At 44.2% G+C, this 14,684-nt stretch overlaps 1 protein-coding gene across 1 annotated transcript in view; it reads right to left on the bottom strand.

The window, feature by feature from the left end:
* Window positions 1-795: 795 nt before the first annotated feature.
* Window positions 796-14,684, bottom strand: part of LOC139657450 (peripheral-type benzodiazepine receptor-associated protein 1-like) — a 65,513-nt gene continuing 51,624 nt past the window's right edge. The window contains exons 21-33 of the mRNA XM_071535292.1: window positions 14,152-14,622; window positions 13,634-14,044; window positions 10,500-10,655; window positions 9,328-10,173; window positions 8,333-8,431; window positions 6,276-6,437; window positions 5,891-6,059; window positions 4,864-4,932; window positions 4,088-4,135; window positions 2,669-2,778; window positions 2,466-2,537; window positions 1,882-2,001; window positions 796-1,194 (exon numbers count right to left, since the gene is read on the bottom strand). Coding sequence (XP_071391393.1) covers window positions 796-1,194; window positions 1,882-2,001; window positions 2,466-2,537; window positions 2,669-2,778; window positions 4,088-4,135; window positions 4,864-4,932; window positions 5,891-6,059; window positions 6,276-6,437; window positions 8,333-8,431; window positions 9,328-10,173; window positions 10,500-10,655; window positions 13,634-14,044; window positions 14,152-14,622 — 3,132 coding nt within the window. The remainder of the gene's footprint in view (window positions 1,195-1,881; window positions 2,002-2,465; window positions 2,538-2,668; window positions 2,779-4,087; window positions 4,136-4,863; window positions 4,933-5,890; window positions 6,060-6,275; window positions 6,438-8,332; window positions 8,432-9,327; window positions 10,174-10,499; window positions 10,656-13,633; window positions 14,045-14,151; window positions 14,623-14,684) is intronic.

Raw genomic sequence — 14,684 nt, 5'->3', positions numbered from 1 at the left:
GTTAGCCTTCCCTACAATAAATTAGATATAAGTTACACATATCAAAATGGATGAACACTGTCTCTGACAGCTCTTTATAATGAGCAACTTGCTGCTCTGGCATCACTCCCTGCAACATGGTGATGAACAGGCAAGAGCCTGACACAAATAAATTACCGTGGTCTGTACAATGTACAATTACTCTTAAAGACAAGAAACACAGAATAGCAGTGAATAGCAGGGACAAGCTAACAGACATTTAAAATACATCCATTCAGAATGGATATTGCATTCCTTTCAGTCATACAGAGGAAAAGATACACAGCTGCTTTCATCCGTTTGCTTCAAAAGAGAAAGTGGCACCAGAACTTTAGCATGGGAAGTCTGGAGCCGCATCTCAACATCACTCTGTATCAGATTGCTCAAAGTAAATCCAATCCTTCAGGGGATTACTTTAAGTTTTATGTCAATCATAAAAGCCTTGAATATGCTGACTATTGATTAATACTTAGATAATTAGGAAGTATTCTGAGAATATCTATTTGTAAGCAAAGTGAGTTTGAACACTTCAACATGCACCTCAACATGCTCTTGTGATGCTGCAATTGGTTTTTATAAGATGCTCTATATTTAACAGCTGGTCTATTAATGTTCTAAACAAGAGGTATAATCAGGTCTGTAAATACTGACGATTAGTGCATCAGTTATTATATCTGATAGCTACTAAGGGTATAGACTAACAATTGAGACTAACAGTGAACATGGAAAAAGTGCTTTCAATGTGACACGAGTATTGTGAGTTAGATGCCCCAACTCTCATTCTTTCTTGCTGGAGCCCAGCTTTTTGAAAAGCTTCTTCCCTTTGGAGAAGAAGCCTTTCTTCTTCTTGCCTTGTGCGGAGCAGTCCGTCTGTGCGGGGCTGTCTGCAGGAACGTGGGGAGGAGGAGGAGGAGAGCTGCAGAGCTGCACTGGAGTTGGGACAGGAGCTGGGACTGGAGCCAGGACAGGAGCCGGGACTGGAGCCGGGACTGGAGCCGGGACTGGAGCCGGGACTGGAGCTGGGTCCGAGGTGGGGTCCATAGTGGATGCCAGTCTGGATTGTAGGTCTGTGTGCTCTGTTTGGTCTGGGCTAGGAGGTCCGGTATGGAGGTGTAAAGCCTCTTCTAGTGTTGAGGGCCCAGGATCCTGCTGCTCTAGAGAAGAGGTCCAGCTCCCCTTCAGGTACAAAATAAGAGTTGAATGAATGAGACTGATCTGAAATTTTCATAACATTCTTGTATCATACTGTACTCACTAAATCTAGTTAAGCAAACAACACAGACAATATCTAAAGTTTACTGAGTGAGTTCAATCTTTATAAGCACCTCAGTATTTACTGGAAACTATTTTTTAAAAGTGTAATAACAGAGGGACACACAAAGATAGCAGGACACAAAGGAGAGGACAGTCGTTTTGAGAACTTATTATCCGCTGGCCTGATAAAATAAAGCAATAGGTTTGGACAGGATCCTATGCAAAGTAGTAGTCTAGAGCTATGGTTAAGGGCGGAGGGGAGAGGACATGAACAGGGAGTAGGCAAGGGAAACTAGTGTTTATCACTGTGATGATATAGTCCTAGCAGACACACTTACGATCAAGTCTCAAAGTGTACAGTTCGTTTCTGCTTCTGCAAAAGGCCATGCAGGAAACAGCGGGGCAAAAGAAATGCAACAGGGCAAAATTATAGCAACATCACAGAAAAAGGCAGCAACCAGACACTGAAAACACAAGTTATGAAAAGAAGACAGTAAGAAAGAAACTTTATGATGTGATGTTATGATGTATGGCTGACTGCTGGTCATGAATTGGTCCATGATGTAACACAGTCCCGTATACAGTCGATACACAGAGCTGTCAAGCTACCTGTGATTCTTTCTTGGGTTCAGGTGCAGGCTGGGCGTGCGGAGGCCCTGATGGAGCCTCCTCTGGTAAGGCCTGCAGGAAGTTGGAGGGCACCAGGCCTTTGTGTCCATTCAAGTCTCCCTGGAAAGCGTATAGGACAAAAGACATCAAGGTGCATTTCAACAGCAAAGTAATACACAATATTTTCCTATAAATAAATGTCTGTTTTGCTACTCTCTATTGCTGACTGATACAACACAATTCATTGTGTTTCAACCTATATTCGGTTCATGAAAGCTTTTATATTTGCTGGTCTAAACGCCCAGTGTCAGGTAGCTCTTTCCTGAGAAAAATCCTCTAGCGCATAGGAAGTGATGCATTTTAAGTTTCTAGCAGAAAAAGTGGTTTGTTTGGAATAAATACAAGAATAACTGGATAGTTAGCATGAGCAGCGATAGCCACCATGCCATTTCAGGAAGTGCAGTGCAAAAACACCACAGCAATGACTACTTACAACAAAAACAGATTTTGCAGATTACCACTTGAAGTTTTAGAGTAATTAATAGGATACTAGTAATAGGATAGAAGTGGTAATAGGAACTTACGTAGAAGAAGCCATCATCATCCATATCACCAAACACATGTATGATGTCCCCCGCGCTGAAGGTCAGCTCAGCCTGAATGGGGTGATAAGCAGGCAGATAATGAGCAGACAGCCAATACACATACGGTGCCCAGTCTTGCCTCCTCCTGAATAAAACATAAACCTGTACTGAGACGAGGTGCTTCACATATTTGCAATTCTGACCTCTATGTCGGTGTTGGGGGAGCTCTCTCGAGGATCGTAATCAAAGATGGCCACCATCCTGCGAGCTCCTGGGGCCGGGTTCCCTGCGGCAGCAGTGGTCTGGCTGGGATCTGTCAGTCAAACACAGAGGCACACACAGTACTGTCTCGGATCCTGCCAATTAGAGCAGCAAGACGTCTTGGCAATTCCAATCGGCTCATCAGCATGCATGTCATACTCACTCAGCGTCATGCTATGCTGAGAAAATGTCACACCACTGCAGTTAAACACATCAGGTAAAAAACAACAGAGGATTAACATCAAGGCACTTTGACAGTTTGTGCATTTATTTCCATCAAAATGGTGATATCAGTTCAAGTTGTCCTGTCTTTTCCACATATCAGGTAGAGAAACCATTTGAGGAGGAAATTGCTTGAGATTCATATAGCATAATATGATGATACTTTGGTAATAATAGGAAACAAATGTGTTTCATAACATTCTGCAACACAAGCACTGCAATGTTGTCATAAATTGTAATTTACTATTGTGTTTTTCTTTCATCTGACTGCAGACATTTGCCTGAAGATGAAATACTATCCCTTATAATATCCCTAAAATTACAAAATCAATCCTTGGGGGGAAAAAACATAAATCAATTCTTGGATGAAATTTGTGACTATTCAGACTTTCAAGCAGTGCTAAGGACCATTTTTTGCCATTTTCAAAAACATCCTTTGATAGATTATTATGTGGTCTTTATGATAGCCTTCAGAAGTGAAGCCATATTGATATTTTTCAGTGTATGATGCGGCACGTCAATACAATGCCCAAGGGAAAGGATTGCGATACTATACTATAGTAAACACCCACCCCTCTCAACCGTTAGTGAAAATAAAGAAGACAGAAATTAGTAGTTCATTCACTGATGGCAGTTGAACTGTGAAATGAGAAAGGGAGTTAGGATAAGGGACCACTTGCTGTTTGTAATTGGGGGTTTATGAAGAAAATTAGGCAATCAGCTTGTCCATCTATTTTATGAAATACTGAATTCTATTATTTATTTTCCATGCTTTTGTTATTTATTCACTTAAGGGAGGTACATTTTTTTCAAGCCAACACGAAGCATCATAAACACTTTCTGTGTCAGGGAGAGTTTTTAACATTTTTTGATATACCTTCATATACCCCCAAAATAAAAATCAAACAGTCCCTAATGGAGACGGATGAGAGGAAGATGAGTCCTGGGGTGATCTGCATCCAGAATACAGTCCTGTATGTTTACAGCCATTAAAATGGATCAGGGAAAGAGAAGGTAAGAGGTCACAGGATGACATGTAAGCGGGCAGAGGCATGCTGATCTCCAGTGGACACTGAAACTGTCATCTGATCATGCTAGTGAAAACAGAAAGGCAGAGGGAGGGAGGGCTGGCTACAAACCTTGACTGGAGGAGTCTACGCTCTCCTCCCAGAGTGCTGCAGACTCCACTGGAAGAGATGGGGCGAGGGGAAAGAGCATATTAAGCAAGTTAAAACGCTTCAATCTGCTCCTCTGAGGCTCGGATGCACTATCACAGAATAAGCAGCTACTACGAGGCCCAAGTTAGACCTTAAGGCCAAAGCAAAACTCTGTCTGAAGTTACACATCAGTCTTCACACTGGAGTGAACAAAGACACAGATGGAGGAGATCAGAGGGGATGGATGTTCCAACAAGTAAACATTAGGTGGTCATGTAATTCATTTGTGACATAAGAGCAGAATATTGGCAAGAAGACTTTTATTTTGACATTTCCAGTCAAGAAGCTGACACATCGTTCCACTGCTATGTCACAAATTAAATAATTACATGAATGCGCTGTGAAAGCTGATCAGTGTATATGGATATGCCATTTAACTGTTATGAAGCCTGTTGTTCAGGTGTTATTAATGTGCTATGCTGGATAGCCTGAGGAGTAAGATATAAAGTGTAATACTAGGTCTGTATATAGAATATGAATATGCATTGTCATAGGATAACATTTGACCCTAATGCTAGGGAGCTGTCTGATTTCATTGCATTACTACAGTGGCTAACCTAAAAATCCCCTCTGCTCGTTGAGTGAGAGGCAGCAACTGAAAGAGCAAAAGCTAAAGTGAAAGAGAGAGAGAGAAGCAAACCAGAGAGGGAGAGAACAAAGGAGGGAGGCAGACAGCCGCAGTCTGCAGCGAGACACACCTTTCTTGGATCGTCTCGGTTTCGGCGGTGGGACAGGGCGACGCGGAAGCTGTGCGTGTGTGCGAGTGCCTTTATGGAGTTTTAGAAAGGAAAACCAAAAAATTTGAAACCAAAAAGAAACACAGAGATGCCATATTGAGAGAAGCAGACCGGACAAAGAGACAGAATGAGAGGCCAGTGAAGAGCAATTTAAAATGACAACCAATAAGCAGCAGACACAGCAGTGAGACCAAGTGGAAGTGAAAAGGTTAAACCATCTGCAGAGACCGCTCTGGGTAGAAAGCAGGAAACAGAAGCAAAGTGTCAGCTTGATTTGCTGGGTGGCTTGCTCTATCGCTCACTACCACTTATGCCACAGGCAAACACTTTGACTTACGTTTTTTAATGCAGTCAATGACTACAATGTGCTTGAGAATAGATGGTTATGATTTCCTAAATAGCAACACAGCAAGTGCAAAAGAAACCATAAAGGCATACAAAGCATCTCCATAGGGAACCATTTTGGTCCATTTTAATTTAGTTCAACTGAAACCAAGTATAAGCTGATGAGAGCTTTCTCTGTGCCTACTGCTAGGCTAAAAGGTCAACAGGCCAGAGGGAGCATTTATTTCTCCTCCTCTCGTCTGAAAAGCAGCTTTCATTTTTCCTTTGAGGATTTCTTCCAAACAGATTGCAGACAAAAATAGGTGTCCCAAGCAAATATCTTTTCACAGCTGGACAATTTAAAGACTATAAAATAGAGACAGAATAACTGAATAATGGAGATTCAGGTATAAAATTCTCAATAGTGGCTTCTGGAACACTTGTGCTGCTATTTTCACTTACCACTTAAACATGAACAATGGCGATATTATGAATAAAACATCAAAAAATACACCTAGTATCAAAGATGTCCAAATGTCCTAATTTTTCAGTGTAATAAAAAACATTTAGTAGCAGACAACATAATTAGGGCTGATAAAATCTGAAAATAGGCATCACTTTAGGGTAGTTGCTAGGTGAACCTTTGATTGACAGTGTTACATACCTATTTTCTCCATGGAGGCCGCTGTGGACAAGAAGCCCTGCTGCAGCAGCTGCTGTCGGGTCTCCTCGTCCTCCACCTGGATCTCTGACACCATGTTACACGGCACATATCCCAGATGACCGGCGGACTCCCCTCGGTAGAACCCATCTGCATCTTTATCTCCATATACCTGGGGAAGGGAGTGTAAAAATATATGTATTAAGTGTAATAGTAATAATAATAACTTTATTTATATAGCACCTTAGCACCAAAAACAAAGTTACAAAGTGCTTTACAATAAAAACAGATAATTAGTATGAAGTAAGTATGAAGTAAGGTACTATCTATCAGGGACACTTTGAGTGGAAAACATGCAGGGTTATCAGTGTTGTTCCAGGTGGCATACTTTGATGATCTGTCCTTCACTGAAAGGTAGCTCTTCCTCAGCAGCATCAGGATTGGGTGACATGGTGACAGGATCATAGGGGAAGAGGGCCACGAAGATGCGTATGTCATTGTCACCTATCATCTTCGGTGACTCATCACAACCTGCAGAGACACACATGCAGTTAAAATGCTTAAAGTTACAAATTTCCTGCCACAGTTTAGTAAAGTTTGGCACCGGATCCATGTAATTTTTATTTTTTTATTTAACATTTATTTAACCAGGCAGGTCAATTAAGAACAAATTCTTATTTACAATGAAGGTCTGGCATTAAACCACTGTTATCCTCAGCTGACTAGGAGAAGGCCATTCACACATTTTTAAGATTTAAGATTTAGATTTATTTCCTCTTGTTTAGACAACCGCAACATAGAGATCATATCGCTCCAATTTTAGCCTCCCTGCACTGGTTATCTAAACCTGCACTGGTTTAGAATCAATTTTAAAATATTACTGATTACTTTTAGAGCACGGCATGCTTAGCCCCTAGCTACATTACCCACTGTTTAACTGCCTACGAACCAAAGTTCACACTGAGGTCCTCGGGTAGAGCGTTCCTGTCTGTTCCACAGTCTAGACTGAAGACCCACGGGGACCGAGCGATATCCACTTGGGCCCCTTTACTGTGGAACAACTTGGCTGAGGTGATGAGGCTAAAGACCTGTAAGTCACTTTTTAAAACCCATTCTTTTTTTTTTCTCTTTCCACTTGTTCATTGTACTTATGCTATGTTATGTGCTTTGTAAACTTTGTTTTTGAAAAGCTGCTAAATAAAATGTATTATTGCTATTATTATTATTATTTCAACACACATGCTTTGCACACAAGCCATACGTATAGTTTGCGATGATCTGTCAAATGGTAGAGCCCACTCTTCTCCTTCCCCATCTCCCCCCAATGCCAGTGCTGCTATGAACCGTATTTGCATAGCCCAGGCATGTCCTTAAAAGAGGTAATCAAGCTAAACCACTGATCCTAAGCTGTATGATCCGCTTGGGAAACGTGCACTCGTTCATGATCTGCAGCAACCAAGACAGAGGGGAAATGATGACAAAAGGAGGCAGAGCTCGACCCACTCTCTCCAAAGAATAGTCTAATCTTGAGGACATGTTTACAGATGACACAGCCAAGACAGAACATGAATATACAACTATTTTCAAAGGTGCTTTTAATATGTGCCATGACATCATGCATCATGCAAAACAGCCTATACATTTGGCCTGGAGCACTGTGTGCAGCGTGGACGACATGATGACACCAATGTGTCCAGATGGGTTCGTATGACAACTCTAGCCTATCGGATCGGAGACAGGCCAGTGTGCTGTAGTGAGACTTAAGCTGCACTGAAGAGACGTGTTCTCCTATCTCATTAGGGAGGATCAGCCCATCTGTGGCAAGAGTCAGGGTCAGAGAAATTGCACACTTTCACATCCTCACTGATTTTCTAGTAGATAGGACACAACTTCTCCCTGCTCCCTTCCTCTATCTGCATGCACGTGTACACTTGTGCTTGTGTGTGTACTCAACTGTGCACCCACACGCATACCATAAGGGCTGCTTTATTTTATCAAACTGCAGTCTATTTCATCATCAATGACTGAGAGGAGGAGAAGAGAGAGAGCCAGGATTGTGGAGGGAGAGAGGGAGACAGAGAAACAGAGGGACTCATTCCTCCATAGCAGAGAGCTTCATTGCTGGCTAATCTAGGTTACTATTTTCATGGCTGTCACTTCCTCCTGTCATGACAAGCCACTTTGGGTTAAGCCGGTTCTCAGCTTAGCAGGCTCTCTCCCACTTCTCCACCGCAGCTACAGCACCTCCTCCCTGACCCCCCCGCCCCCTTCCTACACAAGGTGCTAATCTGACTACCATCCTGTGTGAGAGGGGAAGGCTTGCCAACAGCAGGCACGGGTGTGCCAGCATTACTTTATACACCTCCAGTGCACTTATCAGCAAGAGAGGCTGAGAAACAAGAGATGGAAGAAATAGGAGGACAAAAGAGGAAAGAGCCTCTGACCTTTGATCTGTCTGGCTTGCGAGCACGCCGGTTTAGAAGAGAGCTCTGCCTGGCCTCCCCGTGCTGTACCTGCCTCCACTGGTGGGATTCGGCTGGCCTCCTGCTCAACACATAGATACATAAACAAGACAATCAGAAAAGCATCTCATGCAGAAACATAACCGCTACTGGGAGGACAGGACACCTGGGGTTCAGAGAAAAATGAATAGCAAATGCAGCTGTTCATTTTTCCATCAATATTTCATAATATATGCTTCATGTAATGATAATCCATTGGAATTGATATTTTATGCAGTGGTAATACAGTGCATTGGAGCTTGAAACCTCATCAAACACAACAAACCCCAGGGTTTCCATCATTCTACTATTTCAAGATAAATATCATGTTACTTTTTTGTATTATGGTGGTGTTAGCAGACAAAAAGCACAGAATCAGATCAAAGCATTTCCACTGAAAGCTAATGCAGGACTAGGCAGTACTGACAAGTATAAGAGAGGGGCTAGGTGGTTTCCCAGGTGCAGCGGAATTTAAATGTAACAGGAAGTAGTGCAGTTAGACAGAGGGACAACAGATTCAGCTAGCAAGGACAGCTGACACGAAATCTATATAGATGGTGGGAGAGGAGATATCAGAAGTGATCTAAATACAGCCACAGGGGAATGAGGAACTGGCTTAAACCTTTTGCATCCACCTTCTGCCCACACCTTGGCTGCTCAGCTGACATCCCCGTTAATAAATAATGAATAGTACTTGCATGTGTAAGAATGCAACACGTCCAAACAAAAATGTGACACCTCCAAAGTGCTCCCTGACGTCCTACTGCTGTGACACTGATGTATAACCTGATAAGTTGGTGTCTACTGAGCTGCCGAGTTGACTAATCCCTAGGAAAGGCTTCTCCACAAGGACACAAAAGGTTACAGCCGCTCTGCTCTAAAGGGGAGGAGGGGGCTGGGACAACACACCCATTGCTGCTGGCCTGCAGCGACGATGGCCTGCGGATCAGCCTTAGGCCCGCGGCGGTGGGAGGGTCTGCTGTGGTCCATTTGAGCCCCCTCCAGCCACCACTCAGAGCTCATCTGCTCCACCACCACCTCCCCAGGTCCGTACTCCGCGGGCTCCTCGTTGTCATCTGTGCCATACTCCACATCGATCTCCACCCCGTGACCGGTAGGTGACCGCAGCGTCCGCACCGTCTTGCTGACTAGGTATGGTCCTGGTGGTGTGAGGCCATGGCTGGGGTTGGCCGCTGCGGTGACAGCCTTCTGACTCCTGAGCATGGCCTCCCTCCTAAGGCGATCCCCTAGCCCTCCGATCAGCGCCACAGCTCTCTCTCTGCTGTGGGGGGTTGTTTGGGGAGGACGGCGGGCTGGTGCCCGCCTGCTGTTGGGACCCCCATATAAGCCTGTGTCTTCCTCTTCAGGATAACTGATGGTGTCCACTGTGTCTGCATAGTGCACCCTGTGCTGGGTCTTAGGCTTGACCTGCAAGGCTCCATGCCTGGGTGAAGGCTCTTTGGTTGGGGCTCTGGAATCCCTGCTGAGGTGGTGGTGGTGATGATGATGAGGGTGAGAGTGTGGGTGGGGGTTGGGGTGATGTGGGTGGCGCTGGGGGTTGTGGTGGTGATGTTCTGAGCCTCGGAGGTGACTGTCTCTATGGTGAGGGTGGCTGGGCCTGGACCGAGGCTGTCTGTGGCGGGGCAAAAGCTCTTCTTGACTGTCCTCCTCCTCTGTCAATTCGGCAATGCTGAACAGCTGCTTGTTGTGGCGGACCTGAGGAGGCAACTTAAGGATCCTCTCAAGAACCTCCTCATCACTGTCTGGAGGCTCCAACTTGCATGACTGCAGTGGCCGGGGGTCAAGGCAAGCAAGAGTGGATTGGTGAAGGTGGGAAGGGATATCATATTGTTCAGTGAAAATAAGGGAAGTGAAGACAAAGCAGTGGAAAAACCAGCCATAGCAAAAGGAAGAGGAAAGAAAAAACAAAAAGAATCAAAATAGCGTATTCAAGAAAATGACAGAACAAGGCCACTAAATGAGAACTTAACTATGCAAGACAAACAAGGAGTAAATATTTCCTTTCAAAAAGCAAAAGTCACAAAGTGATAAAGATGTGCAAATTATGGTACATGTGCCCATGAATCATGCAGTGCAACTAATTATTTTACCCTGTTGGCTGCAACTGTGTATCCCCTGGACTGTGCCTCTCCTAGGTGGTCTGAGTAAAGGTCCTCCTCCTCCTCCTCCAGGATGTCAGACAGGTCTGAGCGGCTGTTGTCTGCATGGTAGTCACTTGGAGGCTCCACCAGCCCTCTGTTGTAACTCTGCAGCAAAGGACACATCAACATACTCACTCAACCTATCCACCGATATGAGTCACGATATTTAGATAGAATGGCCTTGTTAAACTGTAGTGTTTAATTTGTCAACATGAATTGAAATCTTCCTAAATTATACATTTCCATTAGTTATTCCATTAAGTATTGAGTAAAGTAAATAAAATATCAAGTTGAACAACAACATGCCATTTTTGGTGCAAAGGCACACAAGGTAACAACCAAACTTGAAGGTGCACCAAATATTTGATACTTTTATACTTAAATGACTCACAAAGCCTTGTGTGATCAATACTATAAGGAGGAATCAATTAACTTCTGCACTAACTCTGCCAAAAGTGTTATTAATAGCTGACTGACCTGAATTATGATGCAAATGTATTCATTTTGTAGGATTTAGATTTTCTTAATATTTGAGCAAAACTCAAGATACACTTGAAGTGACTGCAGCACATCAGTGGTTCTCTCTGCACATGCTGAGAAGGAACTATGCATCCTCAAACCACAATGTGCTCCTGTCTCATGTCTGCATGTGTTGTAACTGATTCAACAATGCTGCAACCTGCCTCATTCAGGACAATGCAACTGGACTGATTTGACGTGGTGGGGCTCGATGGTAAAGGGCTACTATTGGGCATTTTCTATTGCTCTGGATAGAAAGCCTTTGGCAACTCCAGATTACATCAGATTACAAGGCTTCAGACATCAAATCTGAAATAAATCCAAAGGTTTAACTTAAGCAAACTTAAGTATTAGGCTGTACTATGGATTTATATTAATTTATATTTCAGGAACAGCAGTTGTCAGATGGATAAGATGTTGAGGTGGCCTTAAATCTATAGGAAACAAAGGAACTCATTCTCTCCAATGTGCTTTCAGGATAAACTGATGGTTTCACAGGTTGCTATCAAAATAGCAGGTGCTTACAAATGAAAGGAAGGTCAAGTATACACTCACCGAACACTTTATTAGGAACACCGGTACACCTGCTTATTCATGCAATTATCCATTCAGACAATCATGTGGCAGCAGTGCAATGCATATGATCATGCAGATACAGGTCAGCAGCTTTAGTTAACGTTCACATCAAGCATCAGAATGGGGAAAAAATTTGACCGTGGCATAGTTGTTGGTGCCAGACGGGCTGCTTTGAGTATTTCTGAAACTGCTGATCTCCTGGCCTTTTTGATGAGAGAGGTCAGAGGAGAATGGCCAGACTGGTTAGAGCTGACAGAAAGGCGTCAGTAACTCAGACAACCTCTTTACAACTGTGGTGAGCAGAAATCATCTCAGAATGCAACACGTTGAACCTTGAGGTGGATGTGACTTTGGTAGCCGTTTTACACTGAGCTGAAAGCTGATACCTACCCAGTATTAGTAAGGTGTTCCTAATGCTCGGTGAGTGTATTTTAATGCTCTTCACTTCCAAAACTGATTTGACAGACTAATACAAATCGGTGGACATTATGACACTCACTCAGATCAATGCAACAGATCATTTCTAATAACTGAGCATAACCAAGCTTGATTAAGTCCAGGAAGTAATGCATACACTGTTCATGACTTCACAAACTAACAAGTTATTTTCACCTTTAAGATGGTAAAGGTTTGTCTTATTTTGTCTTATTAAACAGATTACATAGATGTTCCAGTGACTCAGCGAGACCTCAAAATGCCCAACAATAAGTTCTGGTGTCCCAGAATCACCCCCGTTTCAAACCAGTTCTTAGCACTGATCAAGTTCAGCTACTACATTCACATACACAACACTACACCTACGCTTCGGGTTACACTTCGCCCACAAATTCTCATTCAATAATTTCCATATTCAGGGTGTGAATGTTGTCTGCTTTGGTTATGGTTAGGTTTTTGTCTTTTTGTAATCCATTAACCCTGTTTTGCTTGAGAAACTGCCTTGGCATACCTTGACACTTCCTCCTAGCAAAGTATTTGCTCTACTATGTTCCTCTTTCCTAATGCTGGTGCTTTGTTCCATACAGGTTTGCTTGTGTCAAGACCAAGGCCTCCATGACCCTATTGCACCAGAGCCACTGTGTCCCTGTGTCGACGTGCTAGTTGTATCCGCTGAACTGCCATTTCTACTCAGTTGGTAGAGTAACAAAAACATGCTGCAGCATAACTGCTCCTCTCTGTAATGTGGCTGTAGGCATTTGACTATAGCACGAACATTTCCAATCATAATTGATTATTGAAAAACTGTGGCACAAAAATAAGCAAAAATATAAATAGGCCAGGAGATAGATATGTATCTTGGATGAGAAATTTGTCAGTCTGTGGACCCCTGGACCCCTCTCCTTGTGACATGTATGCTTTAAGATAGAAGTGAATCTTGCAAAGATGAGGTGATGCTGGGCCATGTTTCCAATCTGGTGAAATAAAGGAAAAATCCACCCTGCAATACTGTAACAATGTTAAAGAACAATTATTGATGATGTACCTAGCATTTCAGGGCCCATTTTGTTGTCTCGTGGTGCATTTTTCTCATTCCAACAGAGAACTAGCCAAATGTTGACAACATAATCAAGATATTTCCAGTGCAGCTACAGTGGTTAGGTCAGAAATCCATCGTAGAAGAGGAGGAGATACCAATTTCTTCACCAACAGTAGCCTCAATAGACCGGAATGCAGTGCAGCCACAAGACATGTTGCATTTTTTGTGCAAGGGGCAAGACTCAGTTTTTCTACTATTCTCTTGCTCTTACTCTCGCTATCACCATTGCTCTCTCCATCTACAGGTATAACCCACAGCTGAATGGAACAAGTTAAGGCACATTATCATAATCATATCAAATCTTATCATAATTGATAATATATATAAATTAAACAGTGTAAGAGTATTTGAGGGTGGAATTTTCCATTTGCCTCTCTGATTCTGGCAGATTTTTTTGTTGTTGTTGTGGACTATGGCTAATGGGAGGCGGGTAAAAAAAAACAACAGAACTAACCTGCTGCCTCATGCCATACGCTGGCTCTTGTTCTTGTCTCAGGAACTCCTCGATGGACACCAAGCGGGTATTCTCTCTCTCGTCCTCTACTTCTGACTCCAGTGGTGAAGGGTTGGGGGGTCGGAGGAGATGCATGTCCTGAGGGCTAACGAGGTCTAAGATTGGGGCTTTGGGCGGGGTGGGGATACGCTCAGGGGTGCTGAGCTTGGCACTGGGGTCCTCAAGGAACTCTGTGATAGATGGGAAGGGGCGTATCGTTCCAGGGCTGTCGGTGTCTCTGCGCTGCTCCAACACTGCTGCTGCCGCCGGTGGTGATACCGGTGCCGATGCCAGTGCCGATGCTAGGGCCGATGCCAGTGCTGCCACTGGTGGTGGTTTTGGTTCTGAGGCGGTGGGTGAGGTCACATTAACCTGCAGACAAGAAAGAGAGACGTTCAATCCCACACCATTCAATCAACTCTGTAAATCTAGAAAGATGACATGAGATTAACTGTGGTATCTTGATAGGTGAGGATTACCACTTGAGTGATTGTGGAGGCTGCGGGTAACGTGGCCTCACACACTGCCAAGGCAGCAGCGGATGAGGGGTCGGCCCAGGCCTCCACATATGAGGCAGATGAGAGGAGGGCTTCTGAGTGGAGGGCATGAGGAGAGTTGGCAGAAACCTCCACTAAGAGGCCAATGGCATGTGCATCTGATGGCAAAGTTTGGGGCAGCATGGAGACTTTGGCAGCAGAGTAGGAGGGCGATGAGGGCAGGATGTTGGGATCTGCGGGGGCGCAGGGGAGGGCTGGCACAACTGGGGCGGCGGTGGCTGGGCCTGACATGATGGCAGCCAGCTTGGAGGGCACGTTGACTGGCAGGGAGTCACAGGATTCCCCGTGGGCAGACATGGTGCGGACAGTGAGCTCCTGGGCTGCCTGCAGGGACTGGATCTGAGATGGGCCCAGCAGGGCGCTGCCCGCCGTGGGGGACGACACCTCCAGCACCTGGGATAAGAGTATGACAGCAACAAACTTAACACCCCCCATTCACATGAACACATGAAACC

Source organism: Centroberyx affinis, unplaced genomic scaffold, assembly GCF_046629955.1.
Source record: "Centroberyx affinis isolate AG114_WGS23_722 - 3 ecotype Tasmania unplaced genomic scaffold, CSIRO-AGI_Caff_v1 ptg002686l_1, whole genome shotgun sequence".
In the NCBI taxonomy this organism is placed as follows: domain Eukaryota; kingdom Metazoa; phylum Chordata; class Actinopteri; order Beryciformes; family Berycidae; genus Centroberyx; species Centroberyx affinis.
This window is presented reverse-complemented; position numbering and strand designations above follow the sequence as displayed.